Source organism: Saccopteryx leptura, chromosome 2, assembly GCF_036850995.1.
Source record: "Saccopteryx leptura isolate mSacLep1 chromosome 2, mSacLep1_pri_phased_curated, whole genome shotgun sequence".
Lineage (NCBI taxonomy): Eukaryota > Metazoa > Chordata > Mammalia > Chiroptera > Emballonuridae > Saccopteryx > Saccopteryx leptura.
The window spans coordinates 210223303-210250435 of NC_089504.1; the positions used below are offsets into that span (position 1 = coordinate 210223303).

Consider the following 27133-nt stretch of genomic DNA (forward strand, 5'->3'; position numbering starts at 1 on the left):
GCTATCTAGAAAGGAACAAAATCAGACTCTCATGAACAATATCAGATGCCAGATCACTGAGTTACTTTCAAAGACTTGAAAGAGAAGTATTTTTCAATCTAGAAATCTGTATGTTGGGCAGATAATATGTATTATGCTCACTTTGTTAAAGTGGAGCTGCCCACGTGGAGACCGTTGCCCAGGTGATATTAATGTGTTTGTAGCCTGAGGCTTGGTTTTAGGATTAAGCCTTTCCCACCCGTTTTGATGTGGGGTGGTACAATCCAATCATGCCTCAGAGAAGTGACTTTGTATTAGAGACTTCCCTATTTTGTATATTGGATTAAGGGTTTGGATTTCTACACTATAAAATGGGGACGGAGCGGGAGCTTGCGCTCTTGTTTCCTGAGGTTAGCATGAGAGAGCGGAGAGAGTAGAGCCAGCAGCAGGAGGAGGCCAGGAGAAGCAGCCAAGATGGCGGAGTGCTGAGTGAGATGCCGGTTTATGTAGAGTTTGTATCTGGGATAAGGAAGGAGATGGGGAACAGAGGAGAATAAGTCTGGTGAGCTAGAAACCTTTGATTCTAGGAAATTCGGATAATTCAGTGGCTTTGTGAGCACTGAATGTGAGTGGGTTTCGGAGCCCAGTGTATGTTTTTACTTGCCCGCCGGGTGCAAGCTAGGATTAAAGAAAATGGCCTATCAGTTTTTGGCTCCACTGTTTCTTTACCGACTGTCCGAATCCAATGCGAACCTGCATGTGAATGGCCCTGATGGCGGCTCCTGGCTTTACACTGTATCTAGCCAAAAAGTTGATCAAATGTAAGTTGCAAAGCTTAGATATGCAAGGGCACACCCTTTGAACACTTTTTCTTAGGACATGAGAAAGTGAATCTCTCTGGCCAGATAGCTGGATTGTTTAGAGCTTCTTCTGGATGCAGAGGTTGCCAGCTCAATCCCCGGTCAGGGCACATACAGGAACAGATCTGTTTCCCTCCCCCCCCCTCCTCTCTCTCTAAATTCAATAAATATTTTTTAAAAGAGAGAAAGTATAAAAAGATTTCCCTACTAGAAGTGGGGCCACAGTGACAGTTGTTAGAAAATTGTTATATAGAATTCTTTCCAGATTTAGCTTGCCCATTCTAATGTTGGACTTGAATTTATGTCCACAGTCTCAAAGCTGGTAGGAAAGGAACCCCATATTAATTAGAAGCTAATTTGAAGTTACATTGTACCAACAGGCCCCAAAAAGTTCAGGGCAAATAAAATGCATAAATGAAATTGTAAAGGAAACATAACCACCCCTTCCTTAAGTACTTGCAGGATTTACAGGTTACACAGCAGACTGTTCAAGACTGTCCAAGAGGCGCTTCCGGCATTTGCCAGGAGATTCAGTACATCACCCAGGACTGACTCCCACTGCTGCCAAGGTAGATGGCATGCCCTACTCCAACCACAAACCGGAAGCTGATTGGTCTATGTATGGCTAAAGAATGAAGAAACTCACTAAGGACTCCTTTTTAATTAGACTTTGGGGAAAAGGAAAACTAAGGTAAAACAAAAGCCAGTTTAATTGTCACTAAAGGTTAAAGGTTTTAAAATTAAGAGTTCTGACTAAAAGTAAATTGTTTAAAAAGCCAATTCGTTCTATGTAAGTTGCAAAAGGTTTGTACAGTTAGTTTATAGGAAATTGATCAATAACATTTGTTTCTTTAGTGCACTATATTGTTAATAATGCCATTTGTTAAATATCTGTTACATGTGTTAAGTTAATATCCCTACACAACAGCCTCATGGTTTTCAGTAAATTAAGTCAAAGATTTGACTTAGGATATAAAACCAGTGGGGAATGTGGTAAGGTGCCTGAGAACTGTAAAACTTAGTATTGGCAATGCCATTTTAAAGAGGAAAAGTCAGGCTTTCTGCCCTGTCCTTTCTTTGGAAAATGGAGGGAGAAGGATATGGAAATCTCCTGACTGACAAGGACAACTGGGTCATTTGGTTTTAAGTTCTCTGAAAGGATTAAGGTTATGTAAAGAACTCCCTTTTGCTTTCAATAAGAGATAAATTTTACATACCACCCTACACTGATCTTAGCTCTCCCTCCTTCCTGGAATCCTGAGATTAACATGTACCTCTAGGCATAGGAGGAGAGATAGATACTGAAAGGATTTGTGAATGTCTTTGATTGTATTACCTTGAAAGTTTTAACGTTTTCTGCAAATCCCCTAGACCAGGGGTCCCCAAACTGCGGCCCACGGGCCGCATACAGCCCCCTGAGGCCATTTATTCGGCCCCCGCTGCACTTCCAAAAGGGGCACCTCTTTCATTGGTGGTGAGAGCACAGGATGCATCCTGGAGTACTGTATGTGGTGGCACCACAAAGCATGGCATCGCTCACGTACAGTACTACTTCCAGTGATGCGGGATGCACGCGTCATGGCTCCGGAAGTGCGTCATATCACTTGTTAAGGCTACCAGTGACAAATATGAAACCGGACATTGACCATCTCAGCCAAAAGCAGGCCCATAGTTCCCATTGAAATACTGGTCAGTTTGTTGATTTAAATTTACTTGTTCTTGATTTTAAATAATTGTATTTGTTCCCAGTTTGTTTTTTTACTTTAAAATAAGATATGTGCAGTGTGTATAGGGATTTGTTCATAGTTGTTGGACAGATAAAATATATTATGCTCACTTTGTTAAAGATGGTGCTGCCCATGTGGAAGCCGTCGCCCAGGTGATATTAATGTGTGTTGGGGGCAGGCTGTGGGCAGGCAGGATCCTTGTAGCCTGGGGCTTGGTTTTAGGGCTAAGCCTTTCCCACCCCTTTTGATGTGGGGTGGTACAATCCCATCATAACTCAGATAAGTGACTTTGTATTAGAGACTTCCCTATTTTGTATATTGGATTGAAAGGTTTTGATTTCTACACTATAAAATGGGGGCAGAACGGGAGCTTGCTCTCTTGGTTCCTGAGATTAATATTAGAGGAGAGAGCAGAGAGGAGAGCAGAGAAAGGCCAAGTGGAGGAGGCCAGGAGAAGCAGCCAAGATGGTGGAGGGTTGAGTGAGAAGCCAGTTTGTGCAGAGTTTGTGCAGGGAGAAGGAAGGAGATGGGGAACAGAGGTGAATAAGTCTGGTGAGCTAGAAACCTTTGATTCTAGGAAACTCGGATAAGTCAGTAGCTTTGTGAGCACTGAATGTGAGTGGGTTTCGGAGCCCAGTGTGTGTTTTTACTTGCCTGCCGGGTGCAAGCTAGAATTAAAGATGATGGCCCACCAGCTTTTGGCTCTGTTGTTTCTTTGACGACTGTCCGAATTCAATACGAACCTGCATGGGCCAGGCAGCTGTGATGGTGGCCTTGGATACTGGCTTTACAATAGCTTTTTTATAGTCCAGCCCTCCAACAGTCTGAGAGACAGTGAACTGCCCCCTGTGTAAAAAGTTTGGGAACCCCTACCCTAGACAAATGTTAATCTTGTTAATGTAAATCTTGTCAAATGTCAATCTTGTTAAATGTTAGTCTTGTAAATGATTATGTCATGCTGTCATGCCCCCCCCCCTCAACCTGTATGTAGTTAAATGGTATATAACCAGCCTCTGAAATATACTTGGGGCTGCATAATTTGGGTCTGAAGAATCCCCCGTGTATGCTGCCGGCTTAATCAATAAAACTCAAAATTAAAAAAAAGAAAGTTAATCAGGAACAGGAAAATATGGACTCTAGGAAAAAGTAGACCCTACCCATGTGTAAGAAACAAAACATCAGATGAAACCTTTGCACCAAGCCCAGGAAACCAAGTGCTTGGACTGGAATGGGAAAATATTTTTTGGCAAAATATTTGTAAAATATTTTGATCAGTCCGAGGCACGGGAAAACAAGTACTCTCAAATACTGTTGTTGGGACTGTCATTGGCAAACCTTTTGGAGCAGGGGTCCCCAAACTTTAACGTTTTCTGCAAATCCCCTAGACCAAGAGTCCCCAAACATCCGCATCCTGTGCTCCTCTCACTGACCACTAATGAAAGAGGTGCCCCTTCCGGAAGTGCGGCGGGGGCCGATAAATGGCCTCAGGGGGCCACAGGCGGCCCTCGGACCATAGTTTGGGGACCCCTGTTTCAGAGGCTAGAACCAGGTTGCACTTGCCAATGACTCCACTATCAGAAATCCCTTCCAACATCAGTACTGACATGCGAGCAGCACAGAGGGGTGCCTAAGAGCAGGTGAGTGAAATTACCTGGGTTCAGATTCGTTTGGGTACTTGCCAGTTCTGTGCTCTTTTAGTTTCTTTGTTTACCAAATGGAAACACCTTCTCAGCAGGTTGTTGTGGGGATTGAATAAAAGGTCCCATGTGAAATGGCCAGAATGTAAGAAACAGTCAACTTTATCTACACTCAAAACACTTGCCATTTTGCAAAAGGATGTTTACTGCACCACTTCTTCCCCATTTTAATGTATATGTCTCTAATATAACTGAGTTACTGATGGAGAAGACAATTAATGAAGATGTGATGAAAACTGACACTTCAATAAAATGCAGAACAGGGCCCAGAGCCTCCTGGGTTTCAGTGCAAAGGCCTGAAAAGTTTTAGTAGCGAGAGCAAAAATGACAACCACTCTGTTCCCATACCCACAGTCGTACCGGGCTGCCTGAGTGAAAACCAGGAATCCTAACTGCTAGCCCGTATGGGAACTGCTGCGGGGAGGCCGACCTCATGCTTAATATACTACGTCATTTGAGTCAGCAATAGCCACCATAAAGGACTCACACCAGAATGTGTTCTGCTCTTGTGCAAATCTGTCCTGACTGCAGCTGCGTGAGCCAGAGCTTCAGGCACCCTCTCCCGAATGGGCCTGGGGGGAACGTGTGTACCACTTTACAACAAAAAACATAAACAACTAATGTGCTTTTTCCTTGTTTAAAAAATGTTTATTTTATTGATTTTTAGAGCAAGAAGAAGGGAGAGAGAGAGAGAGAGACTTGTTCCTGTCTGTTCCATGACCAAGGACTGAACAGGCAACCTCTGGACTTCAGGACGATGCTCTGACCAACCAAGCCATCAGCCAGGGCAGTATGATCCTATTTATGTTTTTAAAAGATTACATTTGTATTTGTACATACAAGTTCATACATGTAGAAAAATACTAAAAAGAGAAAATATGCCAAACGGTGTTACATCTGGGGAGTGTGAGGGACAGGGTTATTTCTGTGTGAAATGTTTATTGTGAAAACATAAGTTGTTTTATTCATTAGCAAAAGAAAAAGGTAAACATCAGTATAAATCTTAAGGAGAAAAAGATAGTTAATCTTTATAAGAACACACAAATATTACATCAAAACTTTTATTATTTACTGTACATGTTTAAATTTTAAGAAGTTACTAGGTAGATGCACTGCCCTCTGTAGGTTTAGTTTGATCTTCAGTTACCTGTAAAAACATGAATAGCTTTACTTTTCTAATAAACACTTTTAGTTCTATCCTTCACCCACCATGTAAAATCATCCCACAGTACTTCTCTTACAAATGACCTTTGTCTTTCTCCTTCAATAGTAATTATCACAGAAAGTTAAGTAGAAAGAGAAGAAAACTTACAAGGCCAGTTCCAAATATAAACTATCAAGTAAAGCACAATTCCATTAAAAATATAACCTGAAGCATATAGCTAGACTTCTCCAGTTTGTCACTTTATTTTTCATCTATAAAATGAATCTTTAGTGTAAGAAAAATACCAGCAGCCTGACCGGTGGTGGTGCAGTGGATATGGATACAGCATCGACCCAGGATACTGAGGACACTGGTTGCAGGTTTGAAGAGGGGCTCATCAGCTCACACAGGGGTTTACTAGCTTGAGCACAGGGTAACTGACATGATCCCAAGTTTGCTGGCTTGAGCACAAAGGTCTCTAGCTTGATGCTCAAGGTCGCTAGCTTGGGCCCAAAGTCATTGACCTAACTAAGGGGTCCCTGATTCAGCTTTGAGCCCCCTGGTCAAGGCACATATAAGAAAGCAATCAATGAACAACCAGAGTGAATAACTACAAGTTGATGCTTCTCATCTCTCTCCTCCTTCCCTCTTCATACCTGACCCCCTCTCCAAAAAAACACAAAAAAACCAACAGTGCTGCAACAAAGTATGTTAAATGAATGTATTTTGCTGAGACATATAACTCTATTTTGAGCGTAGCATATTACAGGTTTAGTAATAATAGGTATCTATCTGTATGTTCATACAGTAAGCCCTCACTTAAGGTCATCAATAAGTGCTGCAACTTTAAGCCAAACAATATAGGAAGAAATCAATTATACCACAGGCTAACTGATATAAATTCCTATGGTATTTCATCTTTATAACAAACATTAAATGAATGAAACAACCTGCTGGATATTTATTCTATGTCACTCAGACACATCCAGCAAACAGGACTAATCTGTATTCCTCATCACCCCAAACCTGCTCCATCTCCTGCATTATCTACTTCAGGGAAGGGCCTACCCAGCTGCCCATGCCCAGCATTAGAGAATCCACAGTACTTTTACTGGCAGAGTCAGTCAACAGTCCTCCTAACTCTACCTAAGTAACTTCCAGAGCCCTTCTCACTGTCATACCTGAACTTTGCATCTTCTCACTGTCATACCTGAACTTCGCATCTTGTCATCTCCTTTCCCCCTAATAAGGGTGCTGGCTGAAGCTGCAACGATCTTCCACACCACCCCCAGAATGAACTCTTAAACAGGAATAGCTGCCTAAGAGGTCATTTCCTTGTTAGAATTCTCTAGTTACCTCATCACCTTCAGGAGGGGAATGCAAATTCTACGTCATGGAAGATGAGCCCTTCATACAGTTTACAGCAAACTTCTATGGACTCCTCAGCCACTCTACACAGGACAGTATACTGAGATTCCTCTAACATCCCCCAACTCTCCTTCCTTCTAGACCTCCATACAAGTAGCTTCTGCTGAAATAACCCGCAAGCCACCCCCCAGCAAATATCTGCCTGGCCTACATTTATCCTTTCTTTAAAACCAGCCTGAGAGACACCAATTGCTGGGAACCTTCCTTAACCAACACCCCAGCTTGGGCTGGGTCCTACACCTCTGAGTGCCAGAGGCCCACATGTACCCAGACTGTCTGCCTCTCCCATTAAAGTAACTTCCTTGAGGACACCAAGTAGGTTTTACTCATTTTTATACCTATAGGTCTTGGCACAAAACACTCAATAAGTCTATGTTGGTTGAATCAATGAATCACATGTGCAACCTACCATTTTTAGACAAGCAAAATAGACAATAGAAGAAGAAACCTGAACCAGAATAAATGTTTCAAAAACAGCTGCTCACTGATTTCTACTAGATATTCTAGGTTACTGTCTCTGCTATTTTTCTGCATTTTTACTTGCTTTAATGCAGGGGTCCCCAAACTTTTTACACAGGAAGCCAGTTCACTGTCCCTCAGACCGTTGGAGGGCCACCACATATAGTGCTCCTCTCACTGACCACCAATGAAAGAGATGCCCCTTCCGGAAGTGCGGTAGGGGCCGGATAAATGGCCTCGGGGCCACATGCGGCCGCGGGCCATAGTTTGGGGATGCCTGCTTTAAAGTATTCAGTTATTAACGCTTCTTGAGTTTCCCAAACCATTTAATTTCTTACATACTCATTTCTTTTGATCATTGTGATGAATCAAAGTGACAAAGTAATTTTATCCATTCAAATATACTTTCTTATCAAAGAAAATTACTTTATATGAGACTACTATAGCTAATAAATTCTACCTACAAATTCATTAATACAGATTAAGTTTAAACATCATTAAAATAATCAATAAATATTTATTGGGTAAGCCAAAGGCTGTGTGCCAAGTGCTGGGTTCAAAACTTGAGGTTACACATACATATTAAGCCCTGAATGGGTTAACAAATTGAATGTAAATGTACTAGCAAAAACAATCAGAAGCCCTGGCCGGTTGGCTCAGCAGTAGAGCGTCAGCATGGCATGCGAGGGACCCGGGTTCGATTCCCGGCCAGGGCACACAGGAGAAGTGCCCATTTGCTTCTCCACCCCCCCTCCCCTCCTTCCTCTCTGTCTCTCTCTTCCCCTCCCGCAGCCAAGGCTCCATTGGAGCAAAGATGGCCCAGGCACTGGGGATGGCTCCTTGGCCTCTGCCCCAGGCGCTAGAGTGGCTCTGGTCGCGGCAGAGCGACGCCCCGGAGGGGCAGAGCATCGCCCCCTGGTGGGCAGAGCGTTGCCCCTGGTGGGCGTGCCGGGTGGATCCTGGTCAGGCGCATGCGGGAGTCTGTCTGACTGTCTCTCCCCATTTCCAGCTTCAGAAAAATACAAAAAAACAAAAACAAACAAACAAACAAAAAACAATCAGAAAACAACAGTGGAGGTAACAGCAGAGATATATAGTCAAGCAGAAACTGTATGAATGGATATTTGGTAAACAATTACTCTGAGAATGTTTCATGGAGAAGGTGGGACTTGGGCAAGATATTAAAGAATGAGTAGGATGGAAACGGGAAATAAACTTGAAAATAAGCTTGCTGTGTGCTGATTCGCTGCAAGCTTGACTAGAGTGGAAAATCAGGGAACTAGGAGGGTTCATGTGGCAGGATTACACAGGACAGCTACCAGATAATTTCAGTGGAAGATGAACACTTGTCCTATGAAAGAGTGAACTGGGATAGTTATGGTCAATAAAGATATCATTCCTACTTATGAAATCTAAATGCTAATGACAGAACACACTACAAAAACACAAGTATTTAAATTTGTTTTTCAAGACATTTGTACATTTAATGTCAACAATCGAGGCAGCTTAAAAATATATCTAACAAATCTTAATCCTTTAAATGCCCATTAAGTATACAAAAAAATTATCATTAGATCTAATTAATACCATTATAACTTCTAAAAACTATTACTATATAATAATATTCTTATTTCTCTTCAAGTTCTACAGGATTATTTCCATAATAGTAACAAACAAAATCAAAACAGAATTACAAACTACAATTTTTTCTTGCCAAAATATTTCTGAGTAAACAACCACAAAACTGTTTTAGCTACTGAGACAACTAATTACTACTTTTCTTTCTTTTTCGTTGTTGTTGTTGTTATTGTTGCTTAATGTCAATGAATATCTCTTTGTAGAAGAAGGCTCATTAGCTGCCAAAAACACTTACCAATTTCCGAGACCTTTCCAACAGCTTATCCCATATTGTAAAATGTGCCTTGAAAAGAAAGATTTACTATAAATTAAATAAATCAGGAAAGTTAAAATAAAAGGGGCTCAGTCTTTATACAGGTTTTATACAAAACAAATACATAAATACTACTAATGAGACTAAACATGGTTAGAGTAGGAGAAAAAATATACCATATAGAACAGCTGCTTTGTTGGGCATTTAAGAAAAAACAATTAAGCCCTTAATATACTAGTCTTCCTCTTTTGTTCTTAATCATTACCATTATAGAAAGCATTCCTTTGACCATAGCCAGCTGGCTCAGTGGGAGAGCATCAGCCCAGCATGTGGAAGTCCTGGGTTCAATTCCTGGTCAGGATATATAGGAGAAGTAACCATCTGCTTCTCCACCCTTCCCCTCCCCCTTTTCTCTCTCTCTCTCTTCCTCTCCTGCAGCCATGGCTTGACTGGTTCAAGCAAGTTGGCCCCAGGCACTGAGTATGACTCCATGGGAACTTCACCTCAGGTGCTAAAAATAGCTTGGTAGCAAGCATGGCCCCAGATGGGCAGAGCACTGGCCCCAGATGCGGGTTGCCAGGTAGATCTCAGCTGGGGCACATGCCTTAATCTATCTCTCTATCTTCCCCCCCAAGATTAAATAAATAAGTGGCAGCCTTTCTTCAAATTAAAAAAAAAGCATTCATTTTAATGAGAAGCAAAACTCTGCCCTGCTTTCCTGTAGTTTACGCTTCTTTCCTTAAATAGCCAATTTCAAATCACAATCAATCACAAGGAGAGGTTCATTAAGAACCAACTGTGACATCTTCACCTTGAAATGGCAAACCTAAAGGATTTAGCAAATTACCCTAAAGAACAAGTAAAAACTAACAAACACAATAGTAAAATTATAGAGCTAATTTCTTCCATCCCTTTATTTTTTATTATTTTATCTAGAAAATTCAATTTAATGAGGTGACACTGATCAACAAGAGTACATAAGTTCCAGGTAAATATCTCTATAGCATTTGAACTGTTAATTGTGTTGTGTGCCCGTCACCCAAAGTCAAATCATTTTCCATCCTTAATAATCTTATGTAGCAGAGGATTATCAGAATGAATTAAACAAAACTCCAAAGTGCATAATGATCACATCAATTTTAAGTCATGTGAAGGGGTTATTGAGGGTTATGGGTAAGTCAGTGATTATTTCAGTGAATGAGTTGGTAAAACTTAAAACTCATAATAAAAGGTAAAATTACTAAATATGTACATGCCAATCCTTCTGGGGTTTATAAAGTATTAGTGTCATACAACTTAACAAAAATTAACATGTTATGCCCTTCAAATTGGTATAAAATCAGGACCAGAATCACATCCACACCCAAAATGAATAACCTGAAACTTTAACTTTACTTACTCTTAAGTGAACTGGTAGAGAGATACCCTGGAATCTCCGTACAAGACTTGAATGTGTGGCTTGAAGGTTGTGAACCACTGACACTTCATATTGGAAACAAATACTTGTTCTTGGAATAAGAGGGCCTTCGGTCACATCAATGAAGTCACCAAACCTGATTTGATTTTAAAAATAAACAAAACCTGAAAATCAAATGATTTATAGTACACTGGGGGGAAAAATCTATTCATTCTCTTTGCTCCTACGTCCCTAATCAAGAACACTCAATAGAGATGTATAGCCATGATACATTATATCATGTATAGCCATGATATAAAAATCTCAAGTGAAAAGACTAAAACTCTGAAAATTAAAGTTCTAATTTTCCCTAAATTAGCATCGATATAAGTATAAATATTTTTAAAATCACTAAACACATCATCCTTTCAAGTGGATCCAATGTCTAAAACTGACAACCTATAGCCCTGGCTGATTGATTAACTCATCTGGAGCATTTTTCCAATATGCCAAGGTTGCAGGTTTGATCCCTAGTCAAGGCACCTACAGGAATCAACTAATGAACGCATAAATAAGTGGATAAACAAATCAATGTTCCTGTCTCTCTCTCTCTCTTTAAAATCAATAAATAAAAATTAAAAAAAAAATAAAACCTACAACCTTACAAGTCATTATAACAGAGTTTAGAAGGCAGTATGTAAGACAGGTTGTGTCAGAAACGAAGAACATTTTTCTAGAGGAAAAAAGTTAAGTCCAAACAAGAAAATATGAGGTTGAGTAAACAGTGACAGACCAGGAAGTCAATTTTGTATAACACACTCTTACTTCTCTCATCCCATTGTCAGAAAGCACATTCGTTTAATTTATACACATGCATTATTAGCAGTAACTAATTTGTCAGAACTCATATTTCTGTTATACACATAAATTATCATGTGCAATTCATAATAAGGAATTTTTGCTCAATTCAAAATTCTCTCTTAAAAATTACATTTTTAAACAATAGTTTTCAACCTTTGAAAGCAGAAATAAAAACAACAATAAAATGAGGAACAGAAACCACAACTGTTCCTGAAGATATTTTAAAGCTTCCAACTACTACCATATCAAAACAACAAACAAAGCAATAGAAAATGAGATAATAATAGCAAAAAAAAGCACAAGTTGACCTTTTTTGGTTGTATACTACATTCAGGTAACAGGAAAGCTAAACCTTAATATAAATTTGTATAGCCCCAATTTATTTTTACGTACCTGTGCAGCCTGACTATTCTCTCAGGGCTCTGAGATGCCTTCTCTTCTATAACATCTATTTTATACCTAAAAAGCAGCAAAGAAGAAAAATTTTAATTATAAATATACAAAAGAGTATTTACAGAAACCATTACTCTTCCTGTTCAGCCACAGTTTCTGCAAGAATGGTTTACATTTGGAGCCTCCTCTTCCTCACCTCCCATTCAGGCCCACCTCCTTCTACCTGGCCATGGCCTCATGACTCACCAAACGGTCACCAAAGGCACAGGCGTCTCCTTAGTGCTATGCTAACGACACTTGGGTCCTCATCTCCTGAACACCACTGCTAGCCTCCACTTCTCAAATACTCATTATTCTAACACTCCAGCCACTCCTCTCTCTCTCTTTCTCTGCCCTCAGCCCCTCTGCACTCTGAGTAAGCCTCCTCACTGGGCTCGCTCCCAGGTTGGTACAGTTTCCTTTACCACTTAACACATTTTCATCTTCCATGTCTCTACTTCTAACCCACATTCCTCTTCTGAGCCCCAAACTGTACACCCAAGACCCTCTTTTTTTTTTTTTTTTTTTTTTTACAGAGACAGAGAGTCAGAGAGAGGGATAGACAGGGACAGACAGACAGGAATGGAGAGATGAGAAGCATCTATCATTAGTTTTTTGTTGTGCATTGCAACACCTTAGTTGTTCATTGATTGCTTTCTCATATGTGCCTTGACCACGGGCCTTCAGCAGACCGAGTAACCCCTTGCTGGAGACAGCGACCTTGGGCTCAAGCTGGTGAGCTCTTGCTCAAACCAGATGAGCCTGAGCTCAAGCTGGCGACCTCGGGGTCTCGAACCTGGATCTTCCGTATCCCAGTTCGACGCTCTATCCACTGCGCCACCGCCTGGTCAGGCCAAGACCCTCTGGGATATCTACTAGGCTATTCCACAAGCACCTTAAACGCCCAATTCTCAAAGTGAACAAAAAATGACCCCTTCTTTTACCACCAAACTTGTTCTTATTCCTAGCTTAAGAATAAGAGAGCATAGTCCTTATTCTCCTAGCTTAGTAAGTGATACCTCCAACCACCCATGTATCCAAGTGAAAAACTTGGGATATTTCCTTAATTCCCGCTTCTCCCAACACATTCCCTATATCCAGTTCATTAACAAATCGTGTCAATTCTACCTACATGTCTCTCAAATCTACCCCATTTTGTCAGTAGAGCAGATAGTGAAGATGGAAGCACATAGCCCAGGTTTAAATCATGACTTTACCACTTACCATCAAAAGCCCTGTCTATTCACACGAGAGAGCTAAACAAATATTATATAAGCATGTAAGAAGGTTGGGAAACATTAGCTCACGTAAGAACATCCACTTTATTACCACACCCCTTCTGCCAGAGTCTCACAAGCATTACTGAAGGAGACACTTCCCTTGAATATTTATACTTCTTGGGTCACCTCTAAGAGAAGCTCCTGTCCATTGGGAGCCAAGCCAAGGCCCAATCACTGATATACCATGAATCATCCAAAGTTCCTCTCTCCTCAAACTTACCTCAAAACCACTTCCTCCCTCCCCACACATTCAACTAAGTTACCAAAGTCCTACAAGGCTCTTCTAGACTGACAGCTGAGTATGGGCAAAGAAAAGCTTAGTGCAAATGGCATGAAAGTCTGGAGTGCTGTCCAGTATGGTGGCTACGTACCAGTTGAGTGTAATCAGCCCTAAATGAAATGTGCCTTTAGCACAAAATATACACCAGATCCTGAAGACTCAATATGAGGAGAAGCTAAAATATCACTGCCATTTCTCATGTGGAAATAGTAACATTTTAGATATACTGTTTAAATAAAATTTATGATTAAAACTAACTTCACTTTTTTTTACTTTATTTTTTAATATAATTTCTAGAAAATTTAAAGATTGCTCACATTATAGTTCCACTAGACAGCACGACCCTAGAATTCTGGCATGTATATGTTCTGATAATCTAAGGAATTTTCTTTTTTTTTTCCCCTAAAAAATTTCTTATAGAATCAATGGTGGTTTGTTTATAATAATATTTTTTTTTACAGGGACAGAGAGAGAGTCAGAGAGAGGGATAGACAGGGACAGAGAGAGATGAGAAGCATCAATCATCAGTATTTTGTTGCGAGACCTTAGTTGTTCATTGATTGTTTTCTCATATGTGCCTTGACCATGGGGCTACAGCAGACTGAGTTACCCCTTGCTCGAGCCAGCGACCTTGGGTCCAAGCTGCTGAGCTTTAGCTCAAACCAGGTGAACCTGCGCTCAAGCTGGCGACCTCGGGATCTCGAACCTGGGTCTTCCGCATCCCAGTCCAACGCTCTATCCACTGCGCTACTGCCTGGTCAGGCAGTGGTTTGATTCTATAGTATTATTTGTACTCTTAGTTCAGTTAAAATAGTAGACTCCTACTGATTTCTAAGTACAGTATAATGGTTCCAGGATATGCTAAAAAATGCTTCAAGAAAAAGAGTTCCCCAGGTTAATACATTAGAGAATTACTGTTGTCTAAATCCACTTTGAGAGGACCTAGACTGCAGATGAAATCTTCTATGCCGCCACTCTCCAAATTCAGTTGAGCACAAGACATGTTTTACATCATATTGACTAATGTCTTATGAAATATTGCTGAGGCATGTCACTTATTAAAATGCCATGCCATAGTATTGATCACGGAGGCTTTCATCAACTAACCAGAGAATATAACTTTTATAAGATATATCTATTATAAGCTGAACTGTTATTTTTAAATTTTTCTCCCAACTAAATTTGCTTTTATTCACTTTTTTTCCTTAAGAGCTGAATTTTCTTCATTACATATAACTTTGAAGGGTTTAATCTTGCTTTAAAGGAAACCAACACTTACTTGCTGTGTTGAAATATTTCTAATGCCACTTTTGCACCAACTTCCAGAGTTTCAAATGGAAGATCTTTATAAATTAAAACATGAGCATCTTTTGTGAAAGAACGTAGATTCTCCTTAAAATCGAAAAGCATTAACATTTGTAACAATTTACTTAAAATTATTTCAACATAAAGCAGATAAGCTAAATTATATGTTTAATATTATAAATCCAACTAAAACAAAAGCAAAGCAAATTTGTTAGGAAAAGAAGTTACTGATTTATAATAATTAAATATTTGGACCATGAAATACAGGGTTAGCAATTTCTCCCAACACTACAAACTATAGAATTTGTAATTTACTTATAATTAAGATATCAGCCTGTATTAATAATTATCAAAGGTAATACTATAAAGAAATTTTAATATTTCATTCAAATCATAAACCTTATAAATGTTTACAAAAATGATATGACAAGTAGAAATGCTATTAAGTAAATAGTAAGATACAAAAATAAGTTTATACTATGAGTAAAATTAAGCTGTCTAAAGGCATATGGCAAAAATTGTTTATGTGATTCAGGAAGTTTTATCAGGAAATGTAATATCATCATTAGCCCTGTCCAAAATATACTATATTTCCAATATCATAAACTTCTATTTAATGAAAATATCATTTTTACACAATTAAAATGATTAGTAATATACATTATCAATTTTATAAGATTTTTAATAAAATCTTTAATTAGGTTTTCATACTATAATTCATTACTAATACAGAAAAGATCAATCACTATTAGGCAAATAATTTTTGCAATAAAATTCTTACCATAAACTTCCTATTTTTAGATATTTTTTATGAGATGACTCTTCTCCATTCTTGAAGGGATATTTTACTGCATAACAAAGCTACACTCATGATTTAATAAAGCCATTGCTTGAATTTAACTCTCCCCTACTTCCAAAGCCATCCACCCAGTCCCATTGTGCCAGCAATTATCTAGTTTATTTCTTTTTTAAAGTTTTAACTTTAAAACAAGGATAAAAAGGTAGCAAGTTTCACAGACAATGAGAGTTGAATCTTGATCTTACGAGTCCTTACTCAATTCCTCCAAAAAGGAATAATCTCGTCTTAAATTTGGGGGACTACTGTACTTAGAAAAGAAGAAGTTACACTGACACGAAGCCAGGAAATAGGAAGAAACAGCTCCAATTTCTCCCCTGGCTTTCCTCCTTGTGTCTCACTCCACCTCTCTTTCTGTCTCTCTTCTTTCGTATTTCTCTCCTCTTTCCCTCTTGATATGAGGTACTATGAGTAGAGTTATCAAAGAAATAACTTCAAAGCCAGAATTTAACATGAATCTGCTTTAAATTCTTGCTTTTAGGAATTACAATATTTCATTAAATCTAAGATGTACCACTAAGAAAAAAACACTGCCAATTATAATCATGAGTTCAATTACTATAAGACACATTTGTTTTCAGAGGTAAGAAAGAGTGAAAAGGCATATACAGTGGAACTAATCAAACAACAGGCTCCCATTTTCCCTTTTCTGATCTCCAGACTTCCAAGGGTAGGGCATACAGTTTTGCTTAATTAAGAATTAGGCATTTGCCTATTCTCCCCAAGCACAACTAAGTCTCTAGGCTTGAGTTTAGAGAGCCATCAGCAACCCCCTTACCTACAGAGTACTTGATATAGATCATCACTATTAGCCAGGCCTTGCTGCTACCCAAGTTCCAGACCAAAAAGGGATACCTGCATTATGAAGGCAGATCATCCACAAAGAGTCTAGTTTTTGCTATTTAGTTTGTTGCTCTGTCAAAGTCTGATTCTTTAATTCACCCCCCTCTCAACACCCCCTACCTTTACACTCAATGTGCCCCCTGCATATAGGGGCTCTCACAGTAAGCAACAGGCTAAAGGGTTTAGGGCAATGGTTTTCAAACTGTACTCTGGGGAATCCAAGTTTAAGGCTCCAGGCACCCTACAACCACATCAGCCAATATAGTTAAGCTTCTATATTTTATTTATATTCTGGTCACCTTGAAAACCAACATCTTATTTTTTTAATTTATTTATTCATTTTAGAGAGTAGAGAGAAAGAGAGAGAGAGAGAGAGAGAAGGTAGGAAGGAGCAGGAAGCACCAACTCCCATATGTGCCTTGACCAGGCAAGCCCAGGGTTTCGAACTGGCGACCTCAGCATTCCAGGTCAACGCTTTATCCACTGCGGTCACCAGAGGTCAGGGAAAAACCAACATCTTAAGGAATAGAAGGAATAATACAAGAAAAAAAGCATTTCAAGAAAAGATCAAGAACATAAAGCTGCCATACAACTGACCATGCTGTTGTGAGTGTCTTAATTCATGTCTCTCTTAAAAACACTGAAAAAGCAACAACATGGAGAAACAGACAAACAAGATAGATAGATGATACATAGATTCATTCCTTTAAATGTCCTCAACATGCAGTACCATTTAACAGTACTGACATAGGAAACATTCTACCAAAAAAAAAGCACAGACTCTAAAATTAATACTCCAAAGAGCATACTCACTTTTGTTGGCATCCACTCATCAAGTCTCTTATCCAAAACAACATCATAGCAGAAGGCTCCAGCAATTACTGTAAATCAAACCAACATTAAAATAAATTCAAATGTTTCAGCAGAAATAAAGCAAAGTCAAACTTGTTACAGTATAGTCACCAATTTGTTAACAACTAAATATTTTAACCATAAATTGAAGTCAAACTCTCCCAAATCTACAAATTATAAACATGTTACCAGTGTCCCAGGTGCCCGCCAGAGTTCTACTAACTTTCCCCCCTCCAAAAAATTAACTCACCTATTTTAATCCCAAATCACCAGCATTATTGAAACATTCAAATTTGTCTCAGAAATATTACCACTATAGATATTTCAAACAGTCATGAGATAAAAATTCTAAAAGAACAAGATATTTAATAAGGAGATAAATGACTAAATGGACATGAAATGGTGAATTTCTTTTTTTAGCATCTCCTACACATCTTTATTTTTGTTGTCTTATTTTATCATTTATTGGGCTTTTCAAATACTTTTGGTTGTACATACTTCTACATTTTTTTTCAAATACAAATGTGATCCTACTACACATACTGCCACAAAATTCCAGTTTTAGCAAAATTACAAGAAGTGTGAATGCTTCCATCTCCCCAAAATGATGTCCCTCTCCAGAGTCCTGGCCATTTCTGGTGACACAGTTCAACCCAAGCATGGCTTTCTCCAGGAGTCTATCTATACTTTCCTTTCCTCATCCTCCACACATTAGATCTGGAAATAAATGCTTAAAGTGGTAAGAAATAAACACTGAGACAATTTAATTACATGAAATTCATGTTCAAGAGTAACACTTTTTTAATTCTATTACCTTAATTACTGACCTCCATAATTAAATAGGATGGATTTTGTTACCCCCAATAAATGGAATGTATATATGATGGCAATTTATACTACATAAAATTAGAAATGAACTCTATACAACATCAAAAATAGGTACCAAAGGCCTGACCAGGCGGTGGCGCATTGGATAGGGCGTCAGACTGGGATGCGGAAGGACCCAGGTTTAAGACCCTGAGGTCGCCAGCTTGAGCGTGGACTCATCTGGTTTGAGCAAAAAGCTCACCAGCTTGGACCCAAGGTCACTGACTCGAGCAAGGGGTTACTCAGTCTGCTGAAGGCACGCGGTCAAGGCACATATGAGAAAACAATCAATGAACAACTAAGGTGTCGCAACAAAAAACTGATAATTGATGCTTCTCATCTCTCTCCATTCCTGTCTGTCTGTCCCTATCTATCCCACTCTCTGACTCTCTCCCTGTAAAAAAAAAAAAAAAATAGGTAGCAAAATACTCAAAGGTTATAAAAAGTATATTTATATTGATATGTGTACATTACCAGGAACTTCTGGAGCTCTGACCAAACTGACCATGTATTCATCTTTGAATGCCCTCTCAATCACACAGCCCATCATCATGGCACATGAACGCCAATAAGCCTAGAAAAGTAAACGATGCATGAGGGGAGGCAGAAGAGGGTAAAGGGGCAATAAATGGTGATGGAAGGAGACTTGATTTGGGGTGGTGAACACACATACAATATTCAGATGATGTATTATAGAATTGTACACCTGAAACTATATAATTTTATTAATCAATGTCACCCCAACAAATTCAATAAATTGAAAATAAACTTTTTAATAAAATAAAATATACCCAAACATACACACTAAGATTCACTGAAGTCTATTGAACATAAAAATTTAAGTTGACTTTTTTTTAACCCTCATCACATCATGTTTATTTTATTGGTTTTAGAGAGAAAGGAAGGGAAAGAGAAAGAGAGAGAGAGAGAGAGAGAGAGAGGAACATCAATCTGTTCCTGTATGTCCCTGACCAAGGATTGAACCAGCAACCTCTGTGCCTCAGGGTGATTCTCTAACCAACTGAGCTATCCAGCCAGGGCTTAAGTTGACTTTTAACTTAAGAAATATTTCTCAATTATCTGTCCATCCTCAGCACACAGCAGTAATGACTATGAGGCCATGACATTATCTGTACCAAACTAAAACCATGAAAGAATGAAACACCAACTTCATATTGCTAACAATGTTTCTGTGCAAGATATAAGACACTGTAATGTTTATCAACCAATAGTTTTATTATCTGGCAGTAACTTTATTTTTAACCCAGGATAAAGTTAACTAGTAAACAAACATGTGCTAAAGTAAAATTAATATATTAATATATACCTTTCTATACCATATATAAATATGGAGAGAAGACTTAACTTTCAAGAACTATTTATGACTCCTATCCTATACCTAACATCATGTACATTACTCAAATCAAACATATTTACAGCAAAGCAGCCTCATTATTAATGAGGCTCTCATACTACCACATTTTGACCCACAGACATGCCTGATATGGGTATTCATGCAATGACTTTATCAGAGTCATGAAGAGAAACACGAGTCCTGCACATACCTACCCACCTTATGCCCCACACTAGCACTGCAATAACTGGGCCTTTGATTTTGTCAGCTCTTCTCCACATATGGATACACAAGTGGGCTCCCTCAGCTGTATGTGACAGAGTGCTCCAGAACATGCTCTATACAACCACATTATATACACTAAAAATAAGTATAAACACAGGCCTTGAAGACAAGGGGCAAATGTACTTTTTCCTCTATCCTTCATAAATGTTTGCAATGTTGCTGAACTCTAGAGATATAAATGCTCCACTACTTCCTAACTTGTTAACTTTGGCCAAGATGGTGAATCTCTCTTTGCCTCAATTTATTTATGTGGAAAATAGGGATAATAGCACCTATTTTAGGGGATTTCTATGGGGATAAAATGAGTTATAAATCACCTAGGATAGTGTCTGATACACACAGACATTCAATATTGGCTAATACTATTATCTGTCATTTTCTTATTTAAGTATTTCAGTTCAACAAATATTATTCAATGCCTACTATACATCAGTTAAGGACGGGGTCCCATAAGAGACATCTCCCAGTCTTCTCAAAGCCAAATTAAAATTAAAATAATAAAAATTAAATTTTAATTTGATATTGTATCTATAATTTAAATTAAAATATTGTATCTAGAGAAATGAGCCAAGTATTGTGAGGCCCTAGAGAAAAGAGAGATTAATTCCAACAAGAAGACACTAAGAAGGTTCTACACAGGTAATAGCAAATGTTGGAGAGGCTGTGGAGAAAAAGGAACCCTCATACACTGTTGGTGGGAATGTAAACTAGTACAACCATTATGGAAGAAAGTATGGTGGTTCCTCAAAAAACTGAAAATAGAACTACCTTATGACCCAGCAATCCCTCTACTGGGTATATACCCCAAAAACTCAGAAACATTGATACTGTAAAGACACATGGAGCCCCATGTTCACTGCGGCATTGTTCACAGTGGCCAGGACATGGAAACAACCAAAAAGCCCGTCAATAGATGACTGGATAAAGAAGATGTGGCACATATACACTATGGAATACTACTCAGCCATAAGAAATGATGACATCGGATCATTTGCAGCAAAATGGTGGGATCTTGATAACATTATATGAAGTGAAATAAGTAAATCAGAAAAAAACCAGGAACTGCATTATTCCATAAATAGGTGGGACATAAAAGTGAAACTAAGAGACATTGATAAGCGTGTGGTGGTTACGGGGGGAGGGGGGAAAGGGAGAGGGAAAGGGGGAGGGGGAGGGGCACAAAGAAAACTAGATAGAAGGTGACAGGACAATCTGACTTTGGGTGATGGGTATGCAACATAATTGAACGACAAGATAACCTGGACTTGTTATCTTTGAATATATGTATCCTGATTTATTGATGTCGCCCCATTAAAAAAATAAAATTAGGCCCTGGCTGGTTGGCTCAGCGGTAGAGCGTCGGCCTGGCGTGCGGGGGACCCGGGTTCGATTCCCGGCCAGGGCACACAGGAGAAGCGCCCATTTGCTTCTCCACCCCCCCCTCCTTCCTCTCTGTCTCTCTCTTCCCCTCCCGCAGCCAAGGCTCCATTGGAGCAAAGATGGCCCGGGCGCTGGGGATGGCTCCTTGGCCTCTGCCCCAGGCGCTAGAGTGGCTCTGGTCGCAGCAGAGCGACGCCCCGGAGGGGCAGAGCATTGCCCCCTGGTGGGCAGAGCGTTGCCCCTGGTGGGCGTGCCGGGTGGATCCTGGTCGGGCGCATGCGGGAGTCTGTCTGTCTCTCCCCGTTTCCAGCTTCAGAAAAAAAAAAATGAAAAAAAAATAAAATAAAATAAAATTATTTTTAAAAATAAAAATATTGAGCATGTAAAAAAAAAAATGTTCTACAGAGCAGACTGCATTTTAATTGAACTAAAAAAGAGAAACAAGATTTTAATCAAGAGGAAAGAAAACACTCAGAGTTAAAGGAAGAGCATCAATAAAAGCAAGTAGTTTAATAAGAGGATAGAGCATTTGTGACCATGTCCCCAGTGTGGCCAGAGCACAGAGGAAGTAGAAAGATGCAGTGGGAGGGAGGGCTCAAAGGCCAGCTGAGCTAAGATCACACAGGTCCTCTAAAGTTACACGAACAGTGACCATGCAAGCAAGTTCTTTAGGGCTAAGTGTCACTTGATAAAACTCTTAAAAAACTAATCAGGAAGACTTTACTATTAAAAAAAGGGGGTGTGTGGGTGATAGGAGGCAGAGAGCGTTAAAAAATTCTTGAAATAACCCAGAGAAGATGATCAAAGGCTAAATCCCCGCAGTAGCCAGGGGAATAAAATCATTCACAATATGGAGGGTGATCAATAAGTGGCAGCTGAACAAAGATATAAACGTGAAAGGCATGCCATATCATTTTCTCAAACTAAAATCCAGAGAAATAGATGCCATTTGTAGTATTTGAACTATGAAAATGCCTAATCTAACTAGCAAAACACAATCTGTATGGTACATTTGACCTTGGCTATATTGGCACATTTCATACACCATAGAAAAATAGATTTTAATAAAAAGGAGAAGAAAAAACTGGGGGTGAAGGAGGAAAAAGGAGAATATGAAGAGATAGATGAAATATAGAAATACCTTATTAACTTCGCCTGGATCAGGATCTTTAAAAGTAAGAAATTTAATATCACAGGACTTGGTCAAAGGCTTATACATGTCCCACGGCTGTCCATCCACAAGAGCCAGAATAGACTTCCTGCAGTACCACTCACTTAAATCTAGGAATTTGAAATAGATTTAAGGTCAAAATCTCACAAAACTCAAAGTGAAAAGCTATCTGTTTAAGTACATTAAGCAAGATTCTGCAAGCTTTTTTTTTTTTTGAGATAAAAATACTACATTTTACCTCTATAACCAATAAATTAAATAATACCTACCCAACACATCCAATGTATTGTTGATTATTAATAAAAGTATCCAAACCATTTACAACATTCATTAAGACTAAGTCTAGCCTGACCAGGCAGTGGTGCAATGGATAGAGTGGAGGACCAGGATGCGGAGGACCAAGGTTCAAGATCCCGAGGTCACCAGCTTGAGCGCGGGCTCATCTGGCTTGAGCAAAAAGCTCACCAGCTTGGACCCAAGGTCGCTGGCTCAAGTAAGGGGTTACTCGGTCTGCTGAAGGCCCGCGGTCAAGACACATAAGAAAGCAATTAATGAACTAAGATGTCGCAACAAAAAACTGATGATTGATGCTTCTCATCTCTCTCTGTTCCTGTCTGTCTGTCCCTATCTATCCCTCTCTCTGTCTCTGAAAAAAAGAAAAAAAATGGAAGAAAAAAAAAAAAGACTAAGTCTAGTTTGAAATTAATTTGTCAATCATTAAAAAGTAATTTTCCAAGAGCTACACTTAAAATATTGGGAAAGCAGCAGCATGGATATACTTGGATATATACACACACAATTTAAAAGGAAAAATATAGGCCCTGGCCGGTTGGCTCAGTGGTAGAGCGTCGGCCTGGCGTGCAGAAGTCCCGGGTTCGATTCCCGGCCAGGGGACACAGGAGAGGCGCCCATCTGCTTCTCCACCCCTCCCCCTCTCCTTCCTCTCTGTCTCTCTCTTCCCCTCCCACAGCCAGGGCTCCATTGGAGCAAAGATGGCCCGGGCGCTGGGGATGGCTCCTTGGCCTCTGCCCCAGGCGCTAGAGTGGCTCTGGTCCCAACAGAGCAACGCCCCAGATGGGCATAGCATCGCCCCCTGGTGGGCATGCCCGGTGGATCCCGGTCAGGCACATGTAGGAGTCTGTCTGACTGCCTCCCCGTTTCCAGCTTCAGAAAAATGCAAAAAAAAAAAAAAAAAAAAAAAACCAAAAAAAAAAGGAAAAATATATAGCCTGACCAAGAGGTCGTGCAATGGATATAGAGTTGTCAGTCTGGGATGCTGCAGACGTCGCTTGCTGAGTGAGAACTCACCAGTTTGAACACGGTTGCTGGCTTGAGCCCAAGGTCATTGGCTTGAGCAAGCGGTCACTGGCTTGGCTAGAGTCCCCCAGTCAAGGCACATACAAGAAAGCAAACAATGAACAACTAAGGTGCCACAACTATAAGTTGATGCTTCTCATCTCCCTCCCTTCCTGTCTGTCCCTGTCTGTCTCTATCCATCTCTCTGTCTCTCTCATGCGCATATACAAGCACTAAAAATATATATAAATAAATAAATAAATAAAATACCTGTCGTAGGTAGGTTTTGGGTCTTGCTCCCAAGCATAGCCCTCACTCCCCTAATGAGATGGTTTTTGAGTACATGGGTACCCAAAAATGTGGTCAAACTTCAGGGTCTAAATTATCAGCCACTACATCAGTTCCATAAAGGCTGGAATCACATCTATTCTTGCTCACTTATGAGCATACGGGGGAAGTCTAGCACCAGGCCTGAAACATACTAGGTACTCAACATAAGTTTCCTGAATGACTGAAAGTATGAATGACAAGCAAGGACCAGGGCAGAACCATGCTGAGTACGGTTCAGGCGCTTCATTCGTCCTCTGTGTGATGTGAATGAAGCTCCTGAAGGGCCTGAGCATCTTTCATCCTTCTCTGTAATCCTAACAACTATCATATAGCAGAGGGTCAATAAATGCTCAAAAAGTAATAATACTGAGTAAACAGTTATCTTAATACTAATTCAAATGTCAGAGTAGGCCAACTTATGCTAATAACTAAAGTCACTTAAATGGAATCAATACTGAGTTTTTCCAAAAGTTTAAACAGCGCAGCTAGTCATAGACATGAGTGAGAACGTGTGTGTATATCTATTTGGGGTGAAGGTTTTCTTAATTTAAATATTACCAGTCCTATCAATGCTACCATACAAACATTTGATCAAAACTAAAAATGTAGCTTCAGCTGTGATGGTGCAGCAGATAAAGTGTCGACCTGGAATGCTGAGGTTGCCAGTTTGAACCCCAGGCTTGCCTGGTCAAGGCACATGCCAGATGCCAGAAGTGACTTCAAGTTGACACTTCTTGCTCCTCCCCCCTTCCACCTCTCTTTCTCTGTCTCTCTCCTCTCTCTCTCAACTCAATAAATAAAATCTTTTTTAAAACAAATAAATAAATTTGAAAAAATAAATAGGCCCTGTTCCTTTCATTTCCACACCAAATCACACATGGTGCAGTTTGTCCATTAAGATACGAACATGGCAAACGTTTTTACCCCAAATAATATTCATCCTATGCACACTTCCACTCACACATTTACCACACATACATGTTAATGTAAACAAAAATACAACACACACATAGGCAAGTGGTAAGCAGATAAACCATCTAAGTTAGGCTATAAGGACTAGAAAGGGAAAGAAGCCAAAGTAGCTGGTCATGGGAAGCCAGGATAGTCCCTTTAATGAGATCCTCATGGTGACTGTTCCCATCACATCAGAGGGCTGTCTAAAAGGGACAAACTAGTGACAATGTTTTAAGGCCTGCCTTCTACTAGAAACAATTACAGCACCCTACATTTGGCCAGATTCAAACAAAGATCAGCACAATCTGTGCATTACAGTACCAACCCTGCAAGGCCAACAATTTCAGAGCTAAAGCGACAGTGAACTACAAGATGTCAAATAAAGGAAAACTTCTGAGACACTCAGAGAGCAATTACAGCATCTTCTCTCCTCTGCACCAGTCCTCCCACATAGCTTAGGTAAAAAGTCAAAACTGCACCCTGATGTTACTTACGCATGGCACAACTAAAAGGAGTTGAAACGTTTTTATTCATCACAAACACAGTGCCAGGGTCAGTTTTCCCAACGAGTTTCACTTCGATCTTCTCTGTTCGGGGTGTTCGAGACAGCTGTCTGTGTTTCTCTTTATTAAAGAGATCGTTCTGCATGTCTATCAGTTCGATCGGGGACAGCCGAGAAGCGGGCGATGTTGCTGTCCATCCTGTGTAGAAATCAGAGTAACTGTGAATGGCGAAGAAATAAGTAACACAGCGCCGACCCACCCAGCCCTCCTCCCGCATCGCCGTACTCCCACAAGACGGAAAGTACGGGAAGCAACGTGAACGGTAAACGCCATTCGTTCAAATGCGCTCGGGGGTAAAATTAAACCACTTTCTAACATTAACCATTAAAACGCCAACCGGTCCGATCCACGCCTTGACTTGAACTCCGCGCTTTCGGCACCGATTCTCTGTTTCCCACTAACTTCCTCTGTCCGGATCCAGTCTGACTTACAATAGGGAGCGGAAAGGAACCAGAACGTGGAGTTAAAACAGAGCCGTCATCAGGACGGTGAGCGACGTCGTCGCTGTGCTCGGGTCGTGGGGGCGACCACAAAGCTCCGGGAAAGCGGGGCTCCCACGCGCAAAGCACCGACTGCCAGAGCCAGGAGCGCTGAGCTCACTTCACAGACCCCACAGAACAGGACTTAACGCGGAAAGGACGAGTGTTCCAGTGGAGAAATAAGGCTGTGCTGCGCCGGCACGGGCTCCTTTCCAGAGGCGCCCCACGCCCCTGCAGCGGCACGGCCCCGACCTCCCGGGGTCTGCACCACCACCACCACCCCCCCCCCCCAGCCAGAGGGGCGGGCCCCGCCACCGGGACTTCAAGAGTCTCCTCCACCCAGGCCCCCGCCTCCGGCCCAGTCGGCGTAGACACCACCCTCTATGCCTCTCTGCCCGTCCCCACCGCCGCTGATACTCACTCCAGCCAGCCTTGCCAACGGGGGCAGCCCACCAGAGCCGCAGCGCCCAGACCCCGGCGGCCATCGCCTCCGCCCGGGCCGCAGGTACCGCCGCGCGCAGGTCCGCTTCCGTCCTCCTCCCCCCGGAAACTCTGAGCGCGCGCTCCGGGTTCTGTGGGACAGTTCCGTTCCGGACCGGGCGCTCGGGCTCCGCGCCGCCATCAGCAGCGGGGTCTCGGTTAGCTGACCCGCAGTCGCCGGAGGTCTGGCATGTGAGGCTGGGGCACCTTGCAGGAGCGCGGCGGAGGACGAAGAGGTGCGGAGCCCTCGGGAGGGCAGTCCTCCAACGCGCGGGCTCTGCAGCAAACGCGCGTTTCTTTTGGAGCCCGGGCGTCACACACGTCGTCGCCCGCCGCGGTCAGCGGGTTCAAGCCCTGACGACTGGGCGAAGCCCTTGCTTCTCGCAAAGGATATTTCTGGGATGAAAAATCGGGGAAAGATAGCTTGCGTTTACTTTTGATTTCGTGGTCAGCCCAGCTGGCCACACCGATGACATCTTCCAACTCGTGGTTTAATTCTGAGTTTTGAAAGGGTGAGATTTTAGTTCCGCTGCAGCATGTCAGTTTCCGGGGCATTGTCTCTTGTTCTCTTAATAGACATTTGTGGAATGAATGAATGAATGAATGCCCTTGCAAAATTTGCAGAGCAACTGTCTAATTCCTTTGTCATACCAGGATGTTATTGCTACTGAAGTAAGCATCCTA

The 27133-nt window shown here is 40.8% G+C and overlaps 1 protein-coding gene across 1 annotated transcript; it reads right to left on the reverse strand.

The window, feature by feature from the left end:
- Window positions 1-4886: 4886 nt before the first annotated feature.
- On the reverse strand, window positions 4887-26758 carry MRPL39 (mitochondrial ribosomal protein L39). Its single transcript, XM_066369925.1, has 10 exons — window positions 26391-26758; window positions 25422-25628; window positions 22318-22457; window positions 18632-18731; window positions 17252-17319; window positions 14714-14826; window positions 11836-11901; window positions 10585-10738; window positions 9168-9215; window positions 4887-5410 (listed from the first exon to the last, which is right to left on the reverse strand). Exons 1-10 carry the CDS (start codon window positions 26452-26454, stop codon window positions 5363-5365), a joined length of 1008 nt encoding a protein of 335 aa, XP_066226022.1. The 5' UTR covers window positions 26455-26758; the 3' UTR covers window positions 4887-5362.
- Window positions 26759-27133: the final 375 nt, after the last annotated feature.

Bases quoted from the DNA above. Each gene is read 5' to 3' on its own strand.
- MRPL39 (XM_066369925.1), bottom strand. From the start codon at position 26,454: ATGGCCGCCGGGGTCTGGGCGCTGCGGCTCTGGTGGGCTGCCCCCGTT. The intron at 22,458-25,421 runs GTAAGTAACATC...TCAAATTCCTAG, and splicing joins TCCTTTTAGTTGTGCCATGC to ATTTAAGTGAGTGGTACTGC. The intron at 14,827-17,251 runs GTGAGTATGCTC...TTCGATTTTAAG, and splicing joins ATGAGTGGATGCCAACAAAA to GAGAATCTACGTTCTTTCAC.